The sequence below is a fragment of the Procambarus clarkii genome, chromosome 47 (genome assembly GCF_040958095.1).
Source record: "Procambarus clarkii isolate CNS0578487 chromosome 47, FALCON_Pclarkii_2.0, whole genome shotgun sequence".
In the NCBI taxonomy this organism is placed as follows: domain Eukaryota; kingdom Metazoa; phylum Arthropoda; class Malacostraca; order Decapoda; family Cambaridae; genus Procambarus; species Procambarus clarkii.
The window spans coordinates 18,297,426-18,324,699 of NC_091196.1; the positions used below are offsets into that span (position 1 = coordinate 18,297,426).

Consider the following 27,274-nt stretch of genomic DNA (forward strand, 5'->3'; position numbering starts at 1 on the left):
TTGGCCTCCACCACCACCTCACCTAACTTGTTCCAACTGTCTACCACTCTGTTTACAAAAGAGAATTTTTTTATTTTTCTCCGGCAGCTTTGTTTTGTTAGTTTAAATCTATGACCTCTTGTTCTTGAAGTTCCAGGTCTCAGGAATTCATCCCTATCAATTTTATCGATTCCTGTTCCTATTTTGTACGTAGTGATCATATCGCCTATGTTTCTTGCATCTTCTAGTTTTTGGATATTTAATGCCTCTAACCTCTCCTTGTAGCTCTTGTCCTTCTGTTCTGGGAGCCACTTGGTGGCATGTCTTTGCACTTTTTCCACTTTGTTAATGTGCTTCTTAAGATATGGGCGCCATACAACCGCTACAAATTCCAGCTTTGGTCTAACAAAAGTCGTGAACAATTTTTTTAGTATTTCGCCATCCACATACAGTGGTACCTTGACTTACTATTGCCCCTACTTACGATAATATTGAGTTACGATGTAAATTTCATCGAAAAATGCGACTCGACATCCAATGGTGTCGTCAACTTCCGATATTTGTTGGTACACGTTCGGGTCGACGGAGCGCATGGTTCCCGGTCACGCTGTCCGACCTGCCTCAGTTTACTACAGCTGCCCGCTTAGTGACGATCATGCCTATAAGAAATTCCGTGTTTGTGGTGATTTTTTGCATTTTTGAACATTAAAGTAATTATTATATATCACAACATGAGTCCCAGGAAAGTCAGTGGTAAGGCTAAACATATGAGATCCCATGTAAGAATGACCATAGAGCAGAAACAAGAGATCATTCGTAAATATGAAGATGGTGTGCAGGTTGTTGAACTGGCTAGGCAGTACAACAAATCTCAGTCAACGATATCCACCATACTGGCTAAGAAAAAGGACACTATGGGTGCTATAGTGGCAAAAAGTGTATCAATAATCACGAAACATAGAACACAAACACTTAACCCTTTAACTGCGCAATGCGCCTGCAGGCCCAGGCTTCAGGTGCGCAACGCGCCTCCTGGTGTTTTTATTTTTCACGTTCCATTCAAAACTCCTGCGGCTACATGGGGTTCACATCAGCTTCCTCGGGGCTCTTGTAAACAGACGCCATCTTTAAAAAAAATCATGGTCCACATTGCCGGGTGCCAGAGCCTCAGTAGTGAGTGAGCAACCAAGGCTGGCGCTCGCAGCATGAGCGCACAGCACTGCTGTTCAGTGTGTGACCACAGCAACGGCAAATATTGTCAAAATATATATATAATCTGTTTTATTTAGCCATGATAGTATTATAGAAGAGCCCGAGTGTAATAATGACTGGGTACAGTGTTCAAATATCAGTGATTCAATGCTGTTCACGATGTTCACAGCGCTAGCCACAGCACCACAGCATTATTTCGTCCATGTAGGAACCTTCAAACGACTTTTTAGGTTCCTTTTCAAAATAAACTTGTGGTCAATTATTCATTTACAGGTATTAGTGACCAGGATTGTGGTTATAATGAGTGTTGTGCGTAGGAAAGAGGAATTTTGGTGAGGGAGGGAGGAAGGGAGAGAATTGAGGTAGCCTCACTGTGTGGCAGTAACTCTGTTTTGCTCACCATACTAGCTTCGTGGTTCGCTATGGGGAACACACATGTACATGGGTATATACAGTGTGTAGAATAGTGTAATAACAGCACCAGGAGTATGTTGTGAGGAGCTATTTTGGTGAGGGAGGTGACGTCGTAATCGTGGCGTCATCTGTTGTGTGATTTGTCATGCAGTGTATGGTGGCCACTGTACTGTTTGGACACAATACCGGCTTACTTGCATAGTTCTGGTAAATAAAACATGTAGATAGGTATATATAACATGTGTAAATTGTGTAATAAATACAATAACAGTATGGTGGGAGGAGCAATGTTGGAGTGAGGGAGGGCTGGCTGGGTGTGGCTGCTCACACTCGCGGTGTTCTGAGTGTGTTGATGGTGAATGTATATAGTGTGTGACAGTGTAGAGTGTGTACATATGTTGTAAATATACATAAATGAACTTGAAACATTCGTGTGAATAACTGTATGATTTGGAGGAGCAATGTTGGCGAGTTGGAGGAGTGAGGGAGGGCTGGCTGGGTGTGGCTGCTCACACTCGCGGTGTTCTGAATGTGTTGATGGTGAATGTATATAGTGTGTGACAGTGTATAGTCTGTAAATAGACTGTATATATACATAAATTAGCATGATACATGGTAAATATGTGCAACATGTGTACACAAGTGTCATGCACGTAACACAGTGTCTTCGGACAGTACAGATGTTTTACTACCATAATATAGTGTACGTGTTCATTATACATAGGATTAGCATGTAAAAACAAATAAAATGTATTTGGAACTGTGCACAAAAAATGTGCAAAAATATATTCATGGCAACTCGCTCGCCCCACCGGCCCCGGGAGCATACTGCTCTGGCGCACGGGGAATTATGACGTCATGGCCCACCTTTCGGACCCCATAGCAGCCAAAGTAAGTACAATTTCGAAGTTGCGTTGCTATACCCATATACAGGGAGGGTTTTTGACACTTTCCGAAGAAAAATTAATTTTTTCCCAAGGTTTCATTTCCTGCGCACTGGGGGGATGTCATATTTATAGGCCGCGCAGTTAAAGGGTTAAAGATGTTGAACAGTTATTATTAATTTGGATACACAACAAGGAGTTAGCGGGTGATAGCGTTTTGGAGGCCATCATTTGTGAAAAGGCAAGAAAATTGCATGAAGACCTTTTAAAGAAAACCCTTGGAACGAATGATGCAGAAGTGAAAGAGTTTAAGGCGAGCAGGGGATGGTCTGAGAAATTTAGAAAAAGAAGTGGAATTCATAGTGTTGTGAGGCATCTTGAGGTTATCTTGAGATGATTTCGGGGCTTTAGTGTCCCTGCGGCCTGGTCCTCGACCAGGCCTCCACCCCCAGGAAGCAGCCCGTGACAGCTGACTAACTCCCAGGTACCTATTTTACTGCTAGGTAACAGGGGCATAGGGTGAAAGAAACTCTGCCCATTGTTTCTCGCCGGCGCCCAGGATTGAACCCAGGACCACAGGATCACAAATCAAGCGTGCTGTCCGCTCGGCCGACCGGCTCCATGGGGAGGGGGAGGCTGCCAGCTCAGACAAACCAGCGGCTGAAAGATTCATTGGCGAATTTAAAAATTTTGTGCAGAGTGAGGCATACCTACCACAACAAGTGTTTAATTGTGATGAGACAGGGCTATTCTGAGAAAGATTGCCAAAGAAAACATACATTACCAAGGAGAAGAAGTTATTACCTGGACACAAGCCTATGAAAGACCGGTTTACTCTTGTGTTGTGTGGTAATGCAAGTGGCGATTTGACAGCTGAGGAAATTTCTTCTGGGGAGGATGTGCCAGTACAGAATGTATCTTCCTCAACAATAAAGAAAATGTGTGCAGCATGGGAAGAATTGCAAACCTTTGCTGAAACGACTCGCCCAAATGAAGCTGCAGTAGGTCGTTGCCTTAACCTATTCAATGACACTGTGATGCATTATTACAGACAAATGTTAAAACAACAGGGAAAAACAAATGTCTCTTGACAAATTTTTAGTGAGACAAACAAGCACTGAACCACAACCAGGTCCTAGTGGTATTCAGGCAAAACATAGGAGAGAGAATACCCCAGAGAAAACATCACTGCCTGATGTGATAATGGAAGGGAACTCCCCTTCCAAACAGTAACAACTCTCCTCCTTCCCCTCATCACCATCTTCCATACACCATCAAGAGCCCTCCATAAAGGTAAGATAAACTTAGGAACTGTATTGTAGTTAGAAAAAAACATTGTACTCGGTATAAAATGTATTTGTATGTTAATATTTTGGAGGGTGGGGAACGGATTAATTCAATTCCCTTTATTTCTTATGGGAAAAATTGCTTCGACTTACGATCCGTCTCTGGGAACGGATTAGCATCGTAAGTCGAGGCCCTATTGTATTTAAAAGCAATTCTGAAGTTAGAAAGTGTAGCATAGGCTCCTCCCACAATGTTTTTAATGTGGTTCTCAGGTGACAGTTTTCTATCTAGGACCACCCCTAGATCCCTTTCTTTGTCAGAATTCTTTAAAGATTTCTCACATAATTTATAGGTTGTGTGGGGTCTGTTCTCCTATTCCATATTCCATAACATGGCATTTATTCACATTAAATTCCATTTGCCAAGTGGTGCTCCATATACTTATTTTGTCCAGGTCTTCTTGAAGGGCATGACAATTTCGTAGGTTTATCATCTTTCCTATTATCTTAGCATCATCAGCAAACATGTTTATATAATTTTGTATTCCATCTGGTAGATCATTTATGTACACAATGAACATTACCGGTGCAAGAACTGAACCCTGTGGTACTCCACTTGTGACATTCCTCCAATCCGATTCATTGCCTCTGATTACGGCCCTCATTTTTCTGTCAGGAAATTTTTCATCCATGCTAGAAGCATACCTGTCACCCCACCAATATGTTCCACTTTCCAGAACAACCTTTTATGTGGAACTCTGTCAAAAGCCTTTTTTAGGTTCAGATAGGTGCAGTCAACCCAACCATCTCTTTCCTGTAAAATCTCTGTGGCTCGATCATAGAAACTGAGTAAATTCGTTACACAGGATCTTCCAGATCGAAAACCATACTGTCTGTCTGATATTATATCGTTTTTCTCCAGGTGTTCTACCCATTTAGTTTTAATTATTTTCCCAATATTTTAACTATTGCACTTGTCAATGATACAGGTCTATAATTGAGGGAGTCTTCCCTGCTGCCACTTTTGCATATTGGAACTTTGTTAGCCTTTTTTGACACATCAGCTACAACTACTTTACACAGGGATGCCTGAAAAATCAGTTGAAGTGGAATGCCGAGCTCAGGTGCACATTCTCTCAAAACCCATGATGAAACTCTATCTGGACCAACTGCTTTGTTCTTACTTAGCTCCTTTAGCATTTTCTTCACTTCATCTCTAGACACCTCTATATGCTCTATGCTGTTCTCTGGAATTCTTATTGTGTCTGGTTCCCTGAAGATTTCATTTTGTACAAACACACTTTGGAACTTTTCATTTAATGTTTCACACATTGTGTGTGTGTGTGTGTGTGTGTGTGTGGCAGCCACTCTTGTTTTGCTCATCTTACTAGCTTAGTGGTTTGCTATGGTGAACACATTTGTACATGGGTATATACAATGTGTGTATATAGGGAGCTTCTAAATGTGCAATAATAGTGCAAAAATTTGTAAATAGTGCGTGCATGTGTGTAAATATAATAATGAACAATGTGAATACATATTATATTGGCATAATGGAAAACATTTGTGTGCACATATGTATACTCGATGGATGCAACATTTATTACATTGAACATGATGTAACATTATATGCAACACAATTAGTGAATAATATTAGTGATAAAATATGCCTAGACACTGTAAATAATGCCGCAAAAATAAATTCGTGGCAACTCTGGCTGCTTGAAGACCTCTGGACGCACCTTGCATGAGCGAGCATGCAGGGTGTGACGTCATCCCTCATATTGTCGGCTTAATTACGTCATTGTAAGTACAATTCTTTTTTTTTCTCATGGTCAGGGAACACAAATTAACAAGTAAGGAGGATTTTTTTTTTTGTTATGCACCTGTGGGTGACAAAGGCTACTTAGCCCTTAGCAACGCAAGGGTTAATTCTCGGCTGCTTGTGCGTCGTCTGTGATTTTGAAGCTGTTTGCACCGATCCTATGGGATGTGCTGTCCCAATTTTTTTGCTGTGCATCTTGTGTCTACAGGTTGTGCTCACTTCCTCCTTGGAATCGGCTTGGGCCCTGGCTCTTAGGTTGTCTTCACCTTTTTGTCTTTTGCTGTTTGCGGACTCTGCGGTCGAACAGTATATACAAGCAGCTTCTTCCAGCTGTCGTCCGATGTCTGACTTGTTGGTTCTCCGGGGGTTCTGGGTGGGTTCTTCCCGGAGGGGTCGTGCCAGGGATTGGGGTTCTGCTCATCGGGGTAGGCCACAGGTGCCAGTTTCGGAGCCGTCTACATCTGGTTGGCGCGGTGATCGCTCTGTGCGTAGATCGGGTTCTCGTATGGGGGTGTTGGCCCTTTCGCGGTTTGCCCTGTTGACGGGGTGATGGGGGAGGAGGCATGCTTTGTTCACTCATGCCTGGTCTTGCGATTCGTGGGCATTTCGAGTAGTTTCTCGCGGCCTGCGGTGGCATTGGGTGGCTCCTCATAAGTCTCCAGGAAGACTGGCGGACTGCCCTTTTTTTGTTGGGGGCATGGCATGCGTTCTGTCGGACCCGCACTCTTGAGTAACGGCAGTTGAATACCTGTACGATAATTCAGGTTTGCCTGGGGAGCAATCATCAGTTTGAGCATCTCAATGCGTACTTGTTCTCCTCCATGCTTCCTCATGATATCGGTCAGGTGCAGCTTCATGTGCAGGTTCCCTTCCTTGTGACGTCCCTGGTGGCCGAGGATTTGCGCACCCGCAGGCATTTGGCTTCGGTCTTGATCTTTTCCCTGCTGGAGCTGTCTTCGGACTGGCTCGAGAAGGATGTGGAGAATCTAGGTTCCGGGCCTGTTTCAGGTGCACTTGCCTTGGGGGCTCGGGCATCCACTGCCTTGTTGAAGTTGTTTGTGCCGATTCTGCAGGAAGGGGGTGTCTCTGTTTTTTGCTTCCTGCCTTGTGTGCTGACAAGCGGTGCTTGTCCACTCTTTTTGAAATCTGCTTGGGCCCTGGCTCTTAGATTTTCATCCCTTTGGAATGAAAATCTAAGAGCCCTGTTGCTGTTTGCAGAGTCTGCAGTGGTGCATTTTCTGCAGCTTCGTTTAGTTGCCAGACTATGTCGGACTTATTAGTTCTCCTGAGGGGAGGGGGGGGGGGGTGTTCTCTTGGGGTTCTTTCAGTCGTTGTAAGCCAGTTGTGCCAGATTCGAGGCTGGGGCCCTCGGTGTTTGATCGGCGCAGTGATCGCTCTGAACATCGGTCGAAATCTCGTAAGAGTAGTTGATCTTTTTGCGGTTCGCCCTATTGACGGAGCGATGGGGCGCCCCGTCACGCTGTTTGCTCTTACCTGGTCCCACAATTTGATGGGCATTTTGGATCATTTCCTCCGGCCTGTGATGGTGTTAGGTGGCTCCTCCTCCTTCGGGGGGATCAGGGCTGGCAGGGCAAGCTGCTTCTCCTGCGGTCTGTTGGGTCATCCTGGAGTGGGTTTGCTTGGGATGTGCTTGAAACGACAGCATCTCTCAGGTGGGTTTCCCGCCTGTGTTCAGTTCTGAAACGGGACTATGCGGACCTGCAGTTCATTCTGGAATTGTCCTGTCTGCACCCCTGGGTCTTTTGCCCCCTCCTTTCGGATGACCATTCTGTCCCAGGTCCGGCTGCATTTTGGAGCCGGGCGCTTGGATGGTGTCCATGGGCCTCCGGGACGCGCATAGGCACATCCTGATTCATCCGGGGTTCAGGGACTGGCTCGGTTTTGTCGTGAGGCGACAGGCTTCCTGTTTTTATTGCCTTCCTTTCAGCTTAAATCTGGCACCTCGCGTGTTTACACGCCTTACCTGGGTTGTGGTGACCTGTTCGCATTTGTTAACCCTTAGACCACGCAATACATATATAGCTGATGTGAGTAACTTTACTGATACTGCGCAATACATCAATAGCTGATTTAGTGTCTAGCACTAGATTTTAAATGCCCCGCGTGGGATGGGGGTAGCTATCGTCGAGCCGTACCCGACCATAAACAAATGGCACCTGGGAAAAAATCCACCATAGGCCGCCATTGTGTACAGGCCTCAGTTACCCGGCAGACACCATGGCGAGTGCATCATGTTCTACCGACCAACCCCGCTCAACGAAGTGTTCATCGCAACCTCTGACTGAGGATGAAATTAATAAGAATTTGTTCCCGGATGGTAATGAATCTGATATTGATGACTCCGACATGGTTCATGACTACACACAGCCCTCAGATGTGGATACGACCAACGATGAGAGTGAACATGCTGGTTCCACGAGGGCTAGGTCTAGCATCTCGCACATGCCTCCTCGCCCTCACTCGACCCCACTTCATGCCAGACCACACAGTTCATGTGCTACTTTGCAAGATATTGATGTTTTGGTCGACGAATCTGAGAAAGGTGAATTTCTGGTTTTAGTGACTTAGAATCGGAAAATAGTTTCGGTGCTGTTAGTGCCAGTGGAGTGTGTGGTGTTGCCAAGCGACATTTTGTCGCGTCAGCAGCATCTGGTCCAGCTATGCGGCACCGCATGGGACCACATGGGGACGCTGATGAACAAACACCCTCAACATCAAGTAATTTTCTGTCACCGTCCCTGCTCGCCCCTACTGTTGCTAGACCGGCTTCAGCTCCTGGTCCATGGTTTCCTCGCTGTGGTGCCACTATTGTCTTTCGAAAGACACAAGGCATTTTTTTGTGGAGTGATGGGACAGGTTTTGTTCTACAAATTCCTGTCTCTAATAATTCAAATGGTGGGATTACTGACCTTTTCCCTGATACAGGTCCCGATATGTGTGAAATGGACTACTTTACTGCATATTTTGATGAGCCGTTCATAGAATATATTGTTCAGGAAATGAACAAATATGTGGCTGATCTCATTCATGAGGAGGAGTTATCTGATTTTTCACGTTTACAGCAGTGGAAAGATACAACTTTAGGTGAAATGTGTGTGTTTTTGGCACTGTGTATGTTGATGAAACATTGTGTCAAACACGTACTCGACCATTATTGGAGCAAAGACCATACTGTTCCAACACCAATGTTCGGCAAATATATGTCTCAAGACAGATTTTTGATAATCCTCAGGTGTCTTCATTTTGCAAATAATGAAGACCAGACTGAAGATAATAGACTTTGGAAGGTAAGGCACATCCTGAATGAACTTATTGGAAAGTACAGGGATTTCTATGTACCAACTCAGAAGCTGGTGATTGACGAATCCCTTGTGCTTTTCAAAGGACGTCTTGCCTTCAAGCAGTATATTCCCTCCAAACACCACCGATTTGGATTGAAATTCTTTGTACTCTGTGACTGTGAAACAGGAATTGTGTTACACATGATAATGAATACGGGTACAAATGTAGACATTCCTGCTAATGACCAACATGGCTTCTCAGATAGTGGGGTGAAGTCACTGCTTACACCATATCTGAACAAAGGCCACATATTATCCTGAGATAACTATTATACTAGTCCTTTGTTAACTAGGTTCTTGATTCATAATAGATCTAGAGTGTGGCACAGTGAAGGCAAAATGAAGGGAAATGCCAGTGTTTCACACTGCTATGCAGGTTGGTGATTGTGAGCTAAGAAAAACTGGTGCAATGCTTCCAGTGCGGTGGAAAGACAGGCGTGAAGTGAACATGTTGACCACTGTTCACGATGGTACAATGGTGGACAGTGGCAAGGTGAACAGAACAACAAAACAAATAATCTATAAGCCAGATTGTGTCTTGGCCTATAACATCAAATGCGTTTGGTGGATAAATGTGATATGATGATGGTGGGGGCAATGGAGTGTGTACAGAAAACAGTGAAATGGAACAAGAAAAAGTTTTTCCACCTTGTTGACGTAACAATGCTGAACAGTTACAATATGTATCTTGTCAAAACAGGTGGTAAACAAAATTTCTGTGTTCAGTTTTACTGTAGTGACACAATTACTAGAAAATTTTGGCAAAGCAATTCCTGGTATACAGAGGCCCATTCTGAACCCAGTATTGCACCATGTTTCCACACCTAGGCTTGCTTTCAGGGTTGTCTTTGTCGTACACAATCTAAGGTATTTACCACCAACTACAAACCGTGCAGTAGGCTAGCATGAGTGCATTGTATGTAAGACAACAACAAAGAGGGAACAGAAACGTAAAATGGTGATGAGTTGGTGCACAGCGTGTCAGGCCCCTCTGTGCTCGAGGCCCGAGACTGTTCAACACGCTTCCACTACACATAAGGAGCATAACTGGCAGAACCCTTACAGTGTTCAAGAGAGAACTGGATAAGCACCTCCAAAGGATACCTGATCAACCAGGCTGTGACTCATACGTCAGGCTGCGAGCAGCCGTGTCCAACAGCCTGGTTGATCAGTCCAGCAACCAGGAGGCCTGGTCGACGACCGGGCCGCGGGGACGCTAAGCCCCGGAAGCACCTCAAGGTAAGGTAAGGTGCTATGTCAAATGTTTTGATGAATATCACAGTCTTGATGACTTCTAAATCTCCAAGACTGGTGAAAAAACATGTAAATACAGAATAAGTGAGTGTAAATAGTGAAAACAAATCATAATAAAGTGTATATTTACTGAAAAATAAGAAATTTTTGTGCAAATACTTGTGACACTAATATGTGGAAACATTCTACATTTACAACAGTTGTATGATAATAAATCAAGTGAGAACATATTGAACCACACCAGTGAAAAAAATGGCTGTAAAATACCCCATAGACACTGTAAATTATACAGCGAAAATAAATTCGCGGCAACTCGGGCTCCTCCTGCACCGCGCCTGACTCGGCCCGGACGCACTATGCTCCAGCGAAGATGATACGTGAAGTCATCGGCCAACTTCTCGGCTCATTTACGTCATTGGTAAGTACAATTAAATTTTTGTTTTCCCTGTGCTCAGGGAACATAAATACATACATACATGGAAACTGGAAAATATTGGAGGGGTGACAGGTAAGCTTCTATCATGGATGAAAAATTTTCTGACTGATAGAAAAATGAGGGCAGTAATCAGAGGCAATGTATCAGAATGGAGAAATGTCACAAGTGGAGTACCACAGGGTTCAGTTCTTGCACCAGTGATGTTTATTGTGTACATAAATGATCTACCAGTTGGTATACAGAATTATATGAACATGTTTGCTGATGATGCTAAGATAATAGGAAGGATAAGAAATTTAGATGACTGTCATGCCCTTCAAGAAGACCTGGACAAAATAAGTATATGGAGCACCACTTGGCAAATGGAATTTAATGTTAATAAATGTCATGTTATGGAATGTGGAATAGGAGAACATAGACCCCACACAACCTATATATTATGTGAGAAATCTTTAAAGAATTCTGATAAAGAAAGAGATCTAGGAGTGGTTCTAGATAGAAAACTATCACCTGAAACTATCACATAAAGAATATTGTGCAAGGAGCCTATGCTATGCTTTCTAACTTCAGAATTGCATTTAAATACATGGATGGCGATATACTAAAGAAATTGTTCATGACTTTTGTTAGGCCAAAGCTAGAATATGCAGCTGTTGTGTGGTGCCCATATCTTAAGAAGCACATCAACAAGCTGGAAAAGGTGCAAAGACATGCTACTAAGTGGCTCCCAGAACTGAAGGGCAAGAGCTACGAGGAGAGGTTAGAAGCATTAAATATGCCAAAACTAGAAGAAAAAGAGGTGATATGATCACTACATACAAAATAGTAACAGGAATTGATAAAATCGACAGGGAAGACTTCCTGAGACCTGGAATTTCAAGAACAAGAGGTCATAGATTTAAACTAGCTAAACACAGATGCCGAAGAAATATAAGAAAATTCACCTTCGCAAATAGAGTGGTAGACGGTTGGAACAAGTTAAGTGAGAAGGTGGTGGAGGCCAAGACCGTCAGGAGTTTCAAAGCGTTATATGACAAAGAGTGCTGGGAAGACGGGACACCACGAGCGTAGCTCTCATCCTGTAACTACACTTAGGTAATTACACTTAGGTAATTACATGTATGTATTGTATATGGGTTTTGAAGGCAGAATGCTCCTTAGCGGTTTAAGGGTTAAGCATTTGGGATCGGGCTTACCTCGATGACTGGCTGGTCTGGGTTCCGAAGTCAGTCCACGTGTCTGCTCGCCAGGGATTTGGTTCTTTCCCAGCTCGCCAGGTTTGGGTTCTTGATGACCTTGAGAAAGTCCCATTTGGTTCCTTCTCAGGTTTGGACTTAGCTGGGTCTTGTGTGGGACTCTCGAACCTCTTCCTTGTATTTCCCTCCCGTGACATTGCTGTGGTTGCAGTCCGCCCTTTGGCTGTTTTTGGAAGGCACCCAGGTCACGCGTTGGTTGTTCGAGCAGCTGTGCGGGAGTCTGAAGTTCACCTTGCTGGTCTACCCGTCGGGTTGGATCTAGCTTCGGTGGCTGTTCTGGTTCCTAAGGAGACATTCCTTCCGTTGCTCTCGCGATCGCTAGGTTCAGACCCGGGGGGGGGGGGGGGGGCCTTGTGTCGGCTGCTGCGTCACCAGCTTCCTCTTCGGGTTTTTCAGGGTTCTGTGTCATGGCACCTACTCGAGCCCTTGCGCGATGTGCTCTTGGATGCCTCATCTCTGGGCTGGGGCTTTGTGACCAGTGCTCACCATGCCAGCCAGGGACGGTGGGGTTCGTCCTTCCGTCAGGCTCACAGTGCGGCACAGGAGTTCACAGTGGTGTGGCATTCGTTTCAGAGGGTTCAAGTCTCTCGCAGATTAACGATCTGGCTCCATTCGGACGGCTCCCCTGTGGTTCATTGTCTGAACCATGGGGGTTCGATGCAGTCCTTGGCTCTTTGGGGGTGGTCGCTTCGGTTGACTCGTATGCTGAGTTCTCAGGGGTTTGGTTCTCCTGGCGGTTCATGTCCAGGGAGTGTCCATTGCACTGGTGGACAGCCTTTCCCGATTCATTCTCCTGTCTACGGAATGGACGGTTGACACCGACTCGTTCTATTGGCTCTGCCGGACATTCAGGCGCCCGGACGTGGATCTCTTCGCGTCAGCTTGGTCGAGACGTCTTTCAGTATATGCGGCACCCTTCCACGACTGTGTGGCTCGTCGAGGTCTATGTATGCTTTCCACTTCACTGGTAGAGGTTTGGTTACCTGTTCCTATTCCCACCGGGTCGGTTGTTGCTCCAAGTCCTGGCTCGCTTGGAGACTAACCAGGGGAGGGTAGTCCTGTTGGCCTCTTGGTGGCTGGCACAGCTCTGGTTTCAGGCACTGCTTGCTCGATGTCCGAACCCGAGGGTTTTCCCGCTGCTCCGCTTCTTTCAGCAGGTCGGTCCAGTTCGGTACGAGGCTGGTTCGATCTCCGCTCTTCGCGTCTGGTCTTTTTCATGCGGGTTTATCACCACATGTATGGTGATCAGGTGGCTTCGTTGATGGTGTCCCACCTGCAAGCTGAGTCTTGGCGCCAGTATGATGTTTCCTGGCATTCCTTCCAGCACTTTTTGTCTGTTCGTTGGTTGTCTTCGATTTCTGATCAGGTTGTTTTGTCCTTTCTCTCTTAGTTGTTTCAGAACCATCTTGTGCCAAATACTGTCGCCTCATGTCATGTGGTGCTGGTGGAGCCGCTGCAGCCTGCGTTCGGTGTGGATGTCACTTCTGCTCCATTCTGCAAGCTTTCTTGGGCATTGTTTCACCACAGGCCTGCTCATGTGCTGCATGAGCCATACTGGTCATTAAACCGGGTGCTGTCTTTATCTCACTTCTCGATTTGTGGTGGCCTCTTTGGTTCAGGACTGTTTTTCTAAGACTTTTTCCTGGTTGGCATTGGCCTCTGGGGGGATCGGGTCGGGGAGCTTCATGCTCTCCTTCAGCGCAGGGGTTTCTGCTCTTTCGGTCCTGGTGGTCATTTTGTTCATTTGCAGCCGTTTCCTTCTTTTCTGTCGAAGAATGAGTCTGCTGCTTTCCTAAGGGGTCTTTGGGTTGTTGATGCTTGGTTGGTTCGGCCTAGGATACATCATGTTTCATATCCGGTTACAGCTCTTTGGCGTTATTTGTGCACCACAGCCTCCGTGGCAGGGGATGTGCTTTAGGTAGTCCCAGTTTCCTTTCTTCCCTGTTCCAGGGCGCGGGTCTCCCAGATCGTCCCCAGGATTGCAGGCTGGCTGCAGTCCAGCCAGCCTGCAGCCTCTCCCCGTGCCCATGATGTTCGTAAATTTGCGGCTTTGGCTGCTATTTTTGGTAATATGTCTTGGGCTGACATTCGGGCATGGGGCTTTTGGAGGTTGGACAGGGTCCTGACCGCACTGTACCTCGTTAATTTTCTGACGCTTCTCAGGCGTGTGTAGCCTTGGGTCACAGGTTGCAGCCAGTTGTCTTGACTTTGAGTTATGGAACGGGTGATGGCTGCCTCCCAGGTAAGTCCCTTTTTTCCTTTATCTATGGTTAGGTAGCTCTGGTGAACCAAAGGGACTCTCTACAGAAAACCAGCGTCGAATGTAATGAAATGCTAGTTTCTGAGTGAGACCTGGAGGCTCCCTGGCCTCCCTCCCTCCATACAGTCTTTTTTTTTTTTTTTTTTTTTTTTTTATATATTCAGCCTTTGAACTGAGGAGAGTATCTAGCGTGGAGGTCTGGAAACCCCCCTCCATCCCCCCTTCCGGGGAGGGGGTGGTTGCACGGCAATTGTGGTGGTGTCATGCCTGTTTGCTTGTTTTTGATTGGAGTTCTGCTTGCTAGTTTGGCTTTCGGCTTGCAATTTTTGGCCAGCTGTAGTTTTTGGAATTCCTACCCTTCTGGGTGCCTGACCTGGTAGATGGCAGACTGACTGCTTCCATTTGTATGGGGGTGTCTATAACACATTGCTCCTTTTGCCTCTACTTGAAGGGGCCAGTTTCTGGATCTGATCCCCGGTTGGCCTAGAACTCCATCGATTAACTGTTGCCACAGTCTGATATATGCACATCAGCCTGGTATAGCTCTGGGGAGCCTCCAGGTCTCACACAGAAAATGGTGTTTCATTACATTCAATGCTGGTTTTCTTAAATATTGTCAAGATTTTTGTCTTATTACAGTAATTGTTGGTGATGAGGACACGGTATACGCTGGAGGAATATTCAGACTTGAAGTGGAAGTCCCTGAAAGGTGAAGTCATTATTATTCTTAAAAATATTTCATTGGGTATCCTTATTATAGATGTCATACAGTTTTGTGTTTTCCTAATTCACTACCAAGGTTTGCCATTCAATATCTTGAATGCCAAATCGGTTTGATTTGAAACTTAAAATACTTAGGTGGAGGAAAAAACTGTCTTCAATTTAAATCAAGCAATGTAACCACCCATAGCAACCTTTATATTGAAGCTATATTATGCAGTTGTACCCAAAGGCTCTATCATACAGAGCACCACTTGGTTTCCGAACTTTAGTTATCCGAAACTTCCAATTTCCCAATTGGGGTTGGGAGTCATGCTACACGAGCAAAGTTTGGGTAGGAAGCGGTCCACCAAGCGTCGCGCCGGCCCGTGGTGGTGGATGGGAGATGGTCCAGTTTGCCCACTGACCGTGTCAAGCGCCACCACTCTAGAGTGCCTTCTACCCTGTAATTTCACAGATTCATGGCCTATTATTCCTTTTATTTTGATTTGTCATGAGGCTGGAGTGTTCATTCTGTGATTTTGTTTTACATATCTGCAAAATCAAGAAACATCTGTGCACCATGTTGACTCCAAATGCATGCATTGCATCAGTGATGGCTGACTGGTGGGTGGATGGATGGGAGAGCTTAGGTGGGAGGCAGTATAAGAGAGAGAGAGAGGGAGAATTAGTGAGAAAGGGAGGAAGGGGGTGTAGGGAGAGATGCTAGGAGGTAGGCAGGGAAGTAGTGAGGGAGGATGGGAGAATTAGGGAGGAAGGGAAAGGCAGGCAGGCTGGCAGGCAGGCAGGCAGGCTGGCAGGCTGGCAGGCTGGCAGGCTGGCAGGCTGGCAGGCTGGCAGGCAGGCTGGCTGGCAGGCTGGCTGGCAGGCTGGCTGGCAGGCTGGCAGGCTGGCAGGCTGGCAGGCTGGCAGGCTGGCAGGCAGGCAGGCTGGCAGGCTGGCAGGCAGGCAGGCTGGCCAGGCAGGCAGGGCAGGCAGGCAGGCAGGCAGGCAGGCAGGCAGGCAGGCAGGGCAGGCAGGCAGGGCAGGCAGGCAGGCAGGCAGGCAGGCTGGCAGGCTGGCTGGCTGGCTGGCTGGCTGGCAGGCAGAGAGGGAGGCATGCTGGCTGGCTGGCTGGCTGGCTGGCTGGCTGGCTGGCTGGCTGGCTGCCTGCCTGCCTGCCTGCCTGCCTGCCTGCCTGCCTGCCTGCCTGCCAGCCTGCCTGCCTGCCTGCCAACCTGCCTGCCTGCCTGCCTGCCAGACTGCCTGTCTGCCTTTCCCTCCCTCCCTAATTCTCCCATCCCTCCATACCTCCTAGCATCTCTCCCTACCTCCCTCCCTTTCACACTAATTCTTCCCCTCTCTGTTGGTTGAGTGGCGAGGGAGGTGGTAAGGAAGGATTTGCTGACCAGGCAATGGTTGCCAAACCTCTCACCCCTATTGTATTAAAATTTTTAATCTTAGTTGTAAAATATTTATGCAAAATGTTAATTTTCGCATATTACTATACATTGTTAATCATTAACATGTTTTATGGTTTCCTATTTATTAATTAAACAAATATAGTTTTATTTATGAATTATGCACAGTTGGCATATGCGAGCAGGCGCTGACAGATGTCCCCCTCTACGCCTAGCCTCGACCCCATTAGTAGCTCCCTCTGCCATAGCCTGCTGTTCTCATGTTATGAGGAAGGCAGTGAGGGAGGGATGGAAGGCATTGAGGGAGGGATGGGAGGCAGTGATGGAGGGATTCATTGAGGGAGGGATGGGAGGCATTGAGAGGGAGAGGCAGTGAGAGATAGCAGTGAGCGAGGGAAGAGTGGCAGTGAGGTAGAGTGGTGGTGATGGAGGGAGGGAGGGAGGGAGGAAGTACTGTCGCATTTATGCTATGAACCTGTTGATTTTTCCCTTAGATTTTTTATTTTAATTTTTTTTCTCTCCATTTTCCTCCATTTCTCGTTTATGAACTTACACGATAACCGACGGGTCTTGTCCCCAAGGGGTCCGGAAACCAAGTGGTGCTCTGTATCTACTTTTCACAATGTGTATGGAATCTCTCTCCACCACATCATTGCCTAATGCATTCCATTTAATAACAACCCTGACACTGAAAAAATTCATTCTAATGACTCTGTGTATGGCTCATTTAGGCACAAGTTTCCACCTGTGTCCCCTTGTTCCTCCCATGGTAAATAGTTTGTCTTTGTTCACCCTGTCAATCACACAACTTGATAATAGTCTAGTACGGACCAAAACGTCATTGCTTCTCCATCTTCTGAGTTGGGGTTTGGTCATCACCCTGTCAATTCACCTGAGAATTTTGTTGGTGGTGATCATGTCTCCTCTCTCTTCTGTCGTCCAGGGACGTGATGTTTAGTTCCTGTAGCCTTTCCTCATAACTCATACCTCTCAGTTCTGGGACTTGGCATACCTCTGAATCTTCTCTGAATTTGTCTTGTGCTTAACTAGGTATGGACTCCAGGCTGGAGCTGCATACTCCAGGATTAGTTTGACATAAGTGGTATACAAGGTTCTGAATGATTCCTTGCACAAGTTTCTAAAGGCAGTTCTTATGTTGGCTAATCTAGCATATGCTGCTGATGATATCCTTTTGATGTGGGTTTCTGGTGACAGGTTTGGTGTAATATCAATCCCCCAGATCTTTCCCTCTACTTGACTCTTGCAGGGTTGCACCTCCAGATAGTACCTTGTGTTTAGCCTCCTGCTTCCTTCACCTAATTCATTAATTTACACTTACTTGAGTTAAACTTCTGTAGCCATTTTCTAGACCATTCCTCCAGTTTGTCCAAGGCGTGTTTTTTAAATAAAATAAAAAAACAGTTGAAACAATTTGAAAAATGGAGAAATGCCATAAAGGTTCGTTCAGTGTTTGTCGGGTAGGCTGCTCTATTATTGAGATGTAAATGAAAAATACAAAACAAATGGAACATGTTTGAAACAAAGAAAGATTGTCATAATGGAGCAGCCTACCCGACAAACACTGAACAAACCTTTATGGCATTTCTCCGTTTTCCAAATTGTTTCAACGGTTTTATTTTTTTTATTTTTTTTATTTAAGACATATGGAGCAGCTTACCTGCTGAACACTGAACGAACCTTTTGCTATAAGACAAATGAAAAAACAAATTGAACAAATTTGAGGAAAGAAAAATGTCATAAGGGTTTGTTCAGTGTAAGGTAGGCTGCTCCATTATTTAAAACATCGAATATCATATTAATGTTTTTCGGTGGTAAAACGGATTAATTTGATTTCCATTAATGTCAATGCGGACATTCGTTTTGTATGATGTCCATTTCACATGACGATCACGGCGCCAGAACGGATTAAATTTGTTATTCGAGGTTCCACTGTATATTGGGAAAACATTAGCTATCTTCCAGCTTTCTGGTAGGTCTCCTGTATCCAGTGACCTGTTGTACTCCATAGAGTGTGGCATGCTTAGTGCTTCTGCACCCTCTTTTAGTATCCATGGTGAGATTCTGTCAGGCCCAACAGCCTTTGTCACATTCTTTTACCTTGTCTTTGTCACTCCAACAGATACCTTGGATCTGTTGGAGCTTAAAGAGGTAAGGAGTTTGAGTTTATCTTATCACCGGTAAGCTCAAACTCCTCCGAGGTTGCTTGGCTTACCGCCTCCTTTCTCAGTGCAGGGACTTTCCCTTGCTCTATTGTTAAGGCCTCCTAGAATCTCTTGTCGAGTTCTTCTCACACCTTGTCATTTTCTGTGTATTTGGTCTTCCGTTTTCTCAGTTTCATCACTTGTTTCTTCACTGCTGTTTTGCTCTTGATGTGGCTGTAGAGCAGTTTTGGTTGGGTCTTGGCTTCACTAGCAATGTCATTTTCATACTGTCTCTGCTTCTCTCCTCACTCTGAGTTGCTCATTCCTGGCCCCTCTAGTATCTTCCTCTGCTCTCTGATGTTCTGTTATTTCTGTAGTTTCTCCATGTTCTTGTACTTGATTACTTTGCAGAATGTGAGTTACAATAATGTGGCTGAAGATATGATGACCAAACCATACACCAGAAGATGAAGAGACGACAACATTTCAGACTGAAACGTCGTCGTCTCTTCATCTGGCTCGTGGTTTGGTTATTAATTGCTTTGCTTCCCTTACATACCTGATTGAACCATGGATTCTTTGGTTGCTTTTCATTTTTCTCCTTTTGGGCTGCGATAAACCTGTCTGCAGCTTCCTGGCTTCTGGGTGACGTAGTCAATCATATCTTGTACAGTCTTTTCTTTGAGTTCTGTTTCCTATGGTATTCCCATTAGGAAGTTCCTCATCTCATTATAGTTTCCTCTTCAGTAAGCCAGCTTTTCCTTTCTGATCCCTTCCTTGGATTCATTATCCCTTCTTCCACCAAATAATCAAATATTGGTATGCTGTGGTCACTCATTCTCATGGGGGCTTCTAGTTTTACTTCCTTTATGTCTGACTCATTCAAGGTGAATATCAAGTTGAGTCTAGCTGGTTCATCATTGCCTCTCATTCTTGTGGGTCCCTAGATGTGTTGGTTCAAAAAGTTTCTTGTGTCCTCATCCAGTAGTTTAGCTCTCCATGTATCTGCACCTCCATGTGGTTCTCCATTCTCCAAGTCTTCCAGTGGTTAAATCATGGGTCTTCCCATGATTAAAAGTCTGGATCCATTCCTGCAGGCAACTGAAACTGCTGCTGCTGTATTATATTAATGTTGCCATGTTGTTTCTATCAAACTCCTGTCTAGGTCTTCTACCATTTAATAGAGAAGTTATTAATTACTGCTACTATTATCTTAAGTCCTCCCATTGTCATAGTTCCTGTTACGTAGTCTGAATCCTTTAAAGCCTGGGATGTCCATCTCTTTGAAACTCTGTCTTTCCTTATCAGCAGAGCCTGTCAGAAAAAACGACACCATTTACTAACCTTTAATACAATATGCAGCTAATATTGCTGCTTATTATGTACTAAAAAATTAACTCAAATAATATTCTTTAATCATTCAAAGAAAACGAGATTGCAGTGGAATTTTACTCGGAAGAAAACGGGGATATCATTGCCACGTTGCTATTAAATTCACCAGCTAATAATAATGTGAATTCATCTTAAAACATCAGTCTCTAGACTGTAAACATTATAAAAACATTTCCCTGAAACGAACTTAATTATCAGTACCAAAACAAATTAAATATAAACTTTCTTTTCACTTCTTGATAAAATGAATCTGGAGAAGACGCCCGATGCATGAGCGGGACAAAGTAGCCATTTTTAACCCTGGACAGTTCAAACGTTTCATGTTGTCATATCGAGTACTTGTGCATAACAAGTTATTCTAATTACCTAAGTGTAGTTACAGGATGAGAGCTACGCTCATGTAGGAGTTAGACAGCACAAATCGACACCATTGTATCCAGGGAAGGCATTGTATCTGTACAGTATACTAAATGATTTATAGAGCTCTATTCATTGTGTAATTTATTGTTATGGTTATGCAGTACATAAACAACAAATCCAAGGGTGAGCCATAATTTTGCTTTTTATTTCAGATTATTATATACAAGACATGTAAACAGAATAATTTATGTGCAGCAAATAACTGTGCAATCTTGCTCGCAGGTAAATTGAAAAGTGAAGTTATTAATGTGGAATCACTCAAAGAGGGAAGACCACTTGACTGATCTTGTTCCATCCAGCACATAACATCACGAGTCCACGAAACTGGCTGGCTTCTCCCATGTTTATACCAACACCAGAATGCTGAAGCCTTCTAGTCAGCTAAGGCTTTTAAAACATATTTCACTAACCCATGTAGTATTAACAATTCTAGTGAATTGTCTACCAATTGATAATTTTGATTGATAGACTATATAATTAATAACCCCCCAACTTGTATAGAAAGCTACTTGTGGGAAATTAATATCATACAGTCCACTTTAGTATCATACAATCCGCTATCATAATAAATTAATGAAATAAATTAATAAATTGTAAATAAATAAATAAATCCCACGAGTCAGTATTCCCCACAGAGCCCCCGCCTCCCTTCCCTCTTTCCTTACTATACAGTATAGTAGTCCTCAAGGTAAAGGCAAGGTCCTGCGGTAGATACTTATGTTGTATATTCAAACAACATAAGTATCTTCACTCGACATCTCTTTTAAACTCTCGCATGTCGCGAGAGGGACTCTCCCATCCAGGGCGAATCCATACTCTGCCTCACCTCGGCAGCCCTCCGCCTGCAAGGCTGCCTACCTCAGTCACCCATGGGTGCTCGGAGAGGGTGGACGCGTCACTCTGCCTTCCAGATGGTCGCCTCATCTTTACTCTCTTATTTAAGATTACTGCCTTAATAAAATATGCCTAATGTATTCATAAACGCTTGCCACGATCGCTGGGCACACGATCAACTACAGGCAATCACTAACAACTGGTTAAAATGACTTACCGCAGAATTTATCGGGTGTGGGGTGCGTTCAAGCCCCAGTCTTTGACATTGGCGATCCCCGTTTCCTACAAAATCACTATTAAACTGCTTCACCTGGCCTTTCTTATTCCTGACCCGAGCCCCAGGCTTCATACACGAACGCCTGACTAGTTCCTCCTCTTGACGGAGCACGAAATTAGAGGTTCTTTCCTTACTGCCAGGGACAGAAAGACAATGCAACCTCCTTCTCCCCACGACTTCTGTTGCTCGAGTAAGATCAAGACTCCTGCCATGAGTCTCACACCTTACCAACAAACTCTCCACATCTCTTGTCAAGTAATTTATTTACATATTTATCCACTGCTCATGATTTTTTAAACTATTCATCAATATTAGCCACATATTTAATATATATGGTACACATTCGATTAACCGGGATTCGAACATCCGGAAAATGCCCTTATATGGCCAAAATTGTGACCGGATAAAGTTCTCAATATCTGGCCAAAATGGCCATGGGAGCTGGATAAAAGCTGGTTTAGCCAGATAAAAAATCGGAGCCGGTTAACTTGCTGCCTATGTTACACTATTCGGACAGTCAGCCGAATAATCATTGAATTGTCCGGATATGAAAGCCAAGGGGTGGGCCATACCATATTAATCCCATCTGGCTGTGGCTTGAGGCGCATGGTGGAGGAGGGGGTGGGGTGGGTGGGTGGTGTCGGGAGAGAGGGGAGCGTCGGGTGGGACCACCTGGGGGATAAGGGGGTTGTGGAGGGGCCAGTACACTACAGTACAGGAATTACCATTAATTTTAGAACAATTCATCATAGCCAAAAACAAAAGAATTACTAGTAATTATGTAATTACAAATATATAAGTTTCCTAAAAACAATTTGCACAGGCTTAAGTTTACTTAAAAAATATTGAGAGTTTTTCCTCCTTGCGGCCTATGTAATGTGTTACAGCTGCCCCAGGTGGACGTGTCCAAGCCTGGTCAACCCATGTGCTCCCGTCCCTCGTTATACCACAGTGCTGTGCCATTAGTGAAATATTTTTTTAAATAACTTTTTATTTTCATAGCAACTTTGAACATTTTTGGCCAAGACTATGTCTGGTAGCAGCATCGATCATTCTGCAGGTGTTAACCCTCAAACCGCTAGGGGCCCAAATGGAATTCACACCCACAGGTGCAACAAAAAAAAAATTAAAAAATTCTTTCGTCTTATAGAAGTGTTCATTTTTGTTCCCTGATCACGGAAAAAATAACAAAAAAATCATAGGTGGCATATTTTAGCCGCAATAGGGTAGGGAAGTGTGGCAAAAAAAGGGGCATTGGCAGAGCCTTCGCCAGAGGAGGTCTACTCCGCCCGAGCTATCAGACGGCAGTTGCCACAAATATATTATTACCTAATTATTTCAATGTCTCTGATTGATTTTTTCTTAGTTTTTTTGCAGTAATATTATTCCATACAGTGAATTGTGGTATATTTATATAATAAAATGTATGAACCATCGCTGTACTCAAAATTATGGTGTGCATATTAGTGATTCAATTATTATGTTCATAAAACAATAAACAAATAGTTTTGCTGTTACACTATATACACAGGTTATATATAAGTATCTGCATGTTTTGTACATCATAACGAACTACTAAGTTGGTCTTGTGAGTCAAAAAGCAACGAGGAGTGACCGCCACACACCTTCGAGCCACTCACTACCACTCCCTTCCTCAACACCACCTCACTCGCCCTCAATCTCCTCCCACAATACTGTTTTTGCATTTATTCACTATACACAGACGTTATATATACGTATTTACATGTTTTGTTCACCATAACTGTACATCTAAGCTTCTATGGTGAGTAAAGGCACAAAGACGTAGCTACTCACACAGTCAGCTGATTGGCGGCTGCCCTCAAGGCCAGACGCACTAATATTTCTCCTCCAACAATATTGTTTGTGGTGTTATTACGCTATATACACACATTATATATAAGTATCTACCTGTTTTATTCACCATACCTGTACAAATAAGCTGGTATGGTGCCCAAAGACCATAGTGGCCATCAGTAAACAACATGACAAGTCGTGCAGACGACGCTCCTCCCTCACCAAAATGGCGCCTACCAACCTCCTACTCCCGCTGTTATCTCACACTATACACACGTTATATATAAGTATCTACATTTGTGTTCACCATAGTGAACCACTAAGCTGGTATGGTGAGTGCAGTCAATAACCATATGGTGGCCACACACAGTCAGAAGATGACCCCACAACCCTCCCTCCACAGCCTTACTCCTCCCTCCTTGGAGCACAGCGCTAAATATCACCACAATCTTGCTATTATCAGAATCCTGGTCAGTTTTATCACAGTCAGGGGGCTTCAGTAATACTATCACTGCTAAATAATAGCAGTATCATATATATTATGGCATTTGTAGGCGATGCTGTGGTCACAAGCTGAACAGCGGTGCTGTGAGCTCGTGCTGCGTGCGCGAGCCTTGGTGGCTTGCTCAATACTGACGCTCTAACACCCAAGAATGTTGGCCTGGATTTTTTTTCTAGGTGGCATCTGGCAACTATCGGTCATGGCTGTACTATAGCTGCCCCTATCCCAGGCGGGGCGTTTAAATTATAGCGCTAGACACGAAATCATATATATATGATGTGCGCAGTTTCGGTTTTGTCACTGATATCATATATATATGATTTGCACGGTTTAAGGGTTAAGAGGAAGAAGGTTGTCCTAACAATTAAAGACAAGTTACGTGTTATACAACTTTGTGAAAATGGCCGGTCGACTTCAAGTGAAGTGAAGCCTAAGGCGAACCAAAGAGCTGATCATACAATAGGCCAATGAACACAGAAGGCAAGCTAAACTTGATTCTTATATGGTAAGAAAATAAAGCCAAGCGCCTTCAACCAGTGAGGCCTCACAGGCAAGCCAAGTGCCTTCAACAAATGAGGCGTCACAGGCAAGCCAAGCGCCTTCAACAAGTGAGGCGTCACAGGCAAGCCAAGCGCCTTCAACAAGTGAGGCGTCACAGGCAAGCCAAGCGCCTTCAACAAATGAGGCGTCACAGGCAAGCCAAGCGCCTTCAACAAGTGAGGCGTCACAGGCAAGCCAAGCGCCTTCAACAAATGAGGCACCACAGGCAAGCCAAGCACCTTCAACAAGTGAGGCGTCACAGGCAACCCAAGTGCCTTCAACCAGTGAGACTTCAGCAGCTGGCAGTCAAAACTAACTTTGCTTAATGAACCGTACAGTAATTTTAGTGTTAGTATAGGCTACGTAAATTGTCAAGAATTCTTAACTTCAAGATGTGTGGCATCAATCAAGAAGACGAACAACAACAAGGCAAGTTGATTTTTCTAATTGAATATTTAATAATTATATGTGGCAAGGCAATTCAAATTATGTTGTGTAGTATAAAAATAATTGGAAATGGTCACTTTTGGACTCAGAGGTGAAAAAGTACCATTATCCGGAACACGTGATTATCCGGCTGGAGGTCCTTCAGTATCTACTCAATTTAATGCCCTCTTTTATACCGATCTGCCGGTAATAACGACCAGTTTGGGAGACCGGTATCTGGAGCCTCCTATACCGGTCTGGCGGTTGATATTACCGACCGTTGGTATTGGGTTTGTTGTGGCATCGGCGTCCCCTCACATGGCGACCAGGCCACCGACCTCGATTGTCCAGAGTCATATACAGTATTACATCTTAATTTTCTTTTAAAATGATTCAGTTTAATGAAGAAAATTCTAAATTATTATTAATAAAATATTTTGAAACTGTTTTTATTAAGCAAAAGTCTTTTTCTTATTAAATACCTTTTATAGTATAAGCACTAGGTATTTTTTTTCCCACGGACCTAGAATGTACAGTACTGCGCTGGGCCATGTGTTCCCATTGTTTACTGTGAACTCGCGCGGCTAGCTTCAATTGTGAAGGACATTACTGTTCTGTTAATTGTGATCTTCTCTTTAATTTACAAAATGCCAAAAGGTACCCAAAGGAAGCGCCTGACGGTTGCACAGAAGCTGGAGTTAATTAAGAAACTCGATAAAGGATATTCTCATGCAAGAGCAGCAGCAGAGTTTAACATCGGGAAAAGTACAGTAAGTGACATCAAGAAACAGAAGGATACTCTATTAAAATATGTGAGCACAACAGAGTCTGCTACTTCTGGTGCTGCATGTTTGAGAAAAACAGTAAAGTCTGGTCAGTATCCACAATTGGATGCTGCAGTGTATAAGTGGTTTATTCAGCACCGCACAATTGACATGGCAATAAGATTTGAAGAGCTTAAAGTTGCAGCAAGTAAACTTGCCATTCAATTAGGTATAAAAGATTTCAATGCAAGTGATGGGTGGGTTGGAAGATTTAAGGCTCGGTATAACATTTCAAACACCAAAAAAATTTCTGGTGAGGTGTCAAGTGCTGATCCCACTAATATTGATTCATTCAAGGCTAAATTAAACGAGTACATTGTCAGTAATAATTTAAGCAAATATCAAGTATATAATGCTGACGAGACTGGGTTTATGTGGCGAGCTGTACCAAGTACATCCTTAACCAGTAGGATGCAGGAAAATATTCCTGGACGAAAGATAAGGAAGGAACGACTCTCAGTCTTCTCTGTGCTAATGCTGATGCCTCTCACAGGACAAAATGTGCTGTGGTAGGCAAGTTTAAAAATCCTCGAGCCTTAAAAAATATAATGCAGGCACTACCCGTAATATATTAGTTCTAAGAAATCATGGTTTAATCAAACAATATTTATGGACTGGTTTGAAAACCACTTTTGCAAAGAAGTCAGAGAATTCCAGATCAACAAATGTGGAATAAAGGCCAGTGAGGTTAAGGCATTGTTGCTGCTAGATAATGCCCCTGCTCATCCCATTAGCAAGTTAATTTCAAGGGATGGCAGAATAAAATGCATGGCACTTCCACCAAACACAACATCCTTGATCCAGCCCATGGACCAAGGTGTTATCCTTGCTGCTAAACGTATGTACCAAACAGCAATGTTTGAAGATGTTTTAGTTGTTCTACCTAGCGGGGAAGATGAATTGACAGGAAAAGATACAAGGGCTCAAAGAACACTAGAAAATTTTAAAAAAGTACACAATCAGGGAAGCAATATTCCACTGGTCTAGGCTTTGGAATAAAGTGAAAGAAACCACACTAACAAATTCATGGAAGAAACTGTGAACAGAGAGGCCTAGATGTGACGCAGTAGTATCTGATAGTGAATTCAAAGGTTTTGAAAATGAAGCCAATGATTTTGAAGGGTTTGAAGAAACGATCCGAACAATGTTGCTCCAAGCTGGTCAGGGTGTACAAGTGAATGATATCAATGAATGGTTAGAAAATGATTATGATCCTGGTTATGAATTGTTAACTGAAGAACAAAATGCGTAAAGTGTTCTCGGAAATGACTCCGATGATGACTTGGACAATGTTGGTGAGGCTCTGCCTAGAGGTGTCGGATATCAGAAAAGATTGGAACAAATTGAGGAACTCATTGAATATTCAAGAAAAAGTAAACATGAGGTTGTTGGAAATTTTTATGTACACTTTACAGGCTTTAAGCAATGTCTCAGAACGTTAGCCAGAGAAAATCAGATTCAGACAAAAATAGATAAATTCATGATTTCAACGGTTCGTGAAAATCTTTGTCGACAAGCCATGCTGCACCCGCTGATGCAGAATTCCCATCAACAAGTCATGGAGCATCCGCCGGCAACGAATGCTCTGCAAGCCATGCTGCACCCGCCGATGCTGAATTCCCATCGACAAGTCGTGGAGCATCCGCCGGCAACGAATGCTCTGCAAGCCATGCTGCACCCGCCGATGCTGAATTCCCATCGACAAGTCGTGACAAGTCATCCACTAATGATATAAAATATGATTGAAAGGCATATAAATTAATGTAAAAAGTGTTGAATAGAGTACAGTATTGC

At 44.1% G+C, this 27,274-nt stretch overlaps 1 protein-coding gene across 3 annotated transcripts in view; it reads left to right on the forward strand.

Moving 5' to 3' along the window:
• LOC123762880 (ubiquitin-conjugating enzyme E2 T) overlaps window positions 1-27,274 on the forward strand; it is a 65,566-nt gene that overhangs the window by 18,299 nt on the left and 19,993 nt on the right. For all 3 annotated transcript variants that reach the window (XM_045749611.2, XM_045749610.2, XM_045749607.2), the window contains exon 3: window positions 14,808-14,877. In XM_045749611.2, the coding sequence (XP_045605567.1) occupies window positions 14,808-14,877 (70 nt within the window). The remainder of the gene's footprint in view (window positions 1-14,807; window positions 14,878-27,274) is intronic.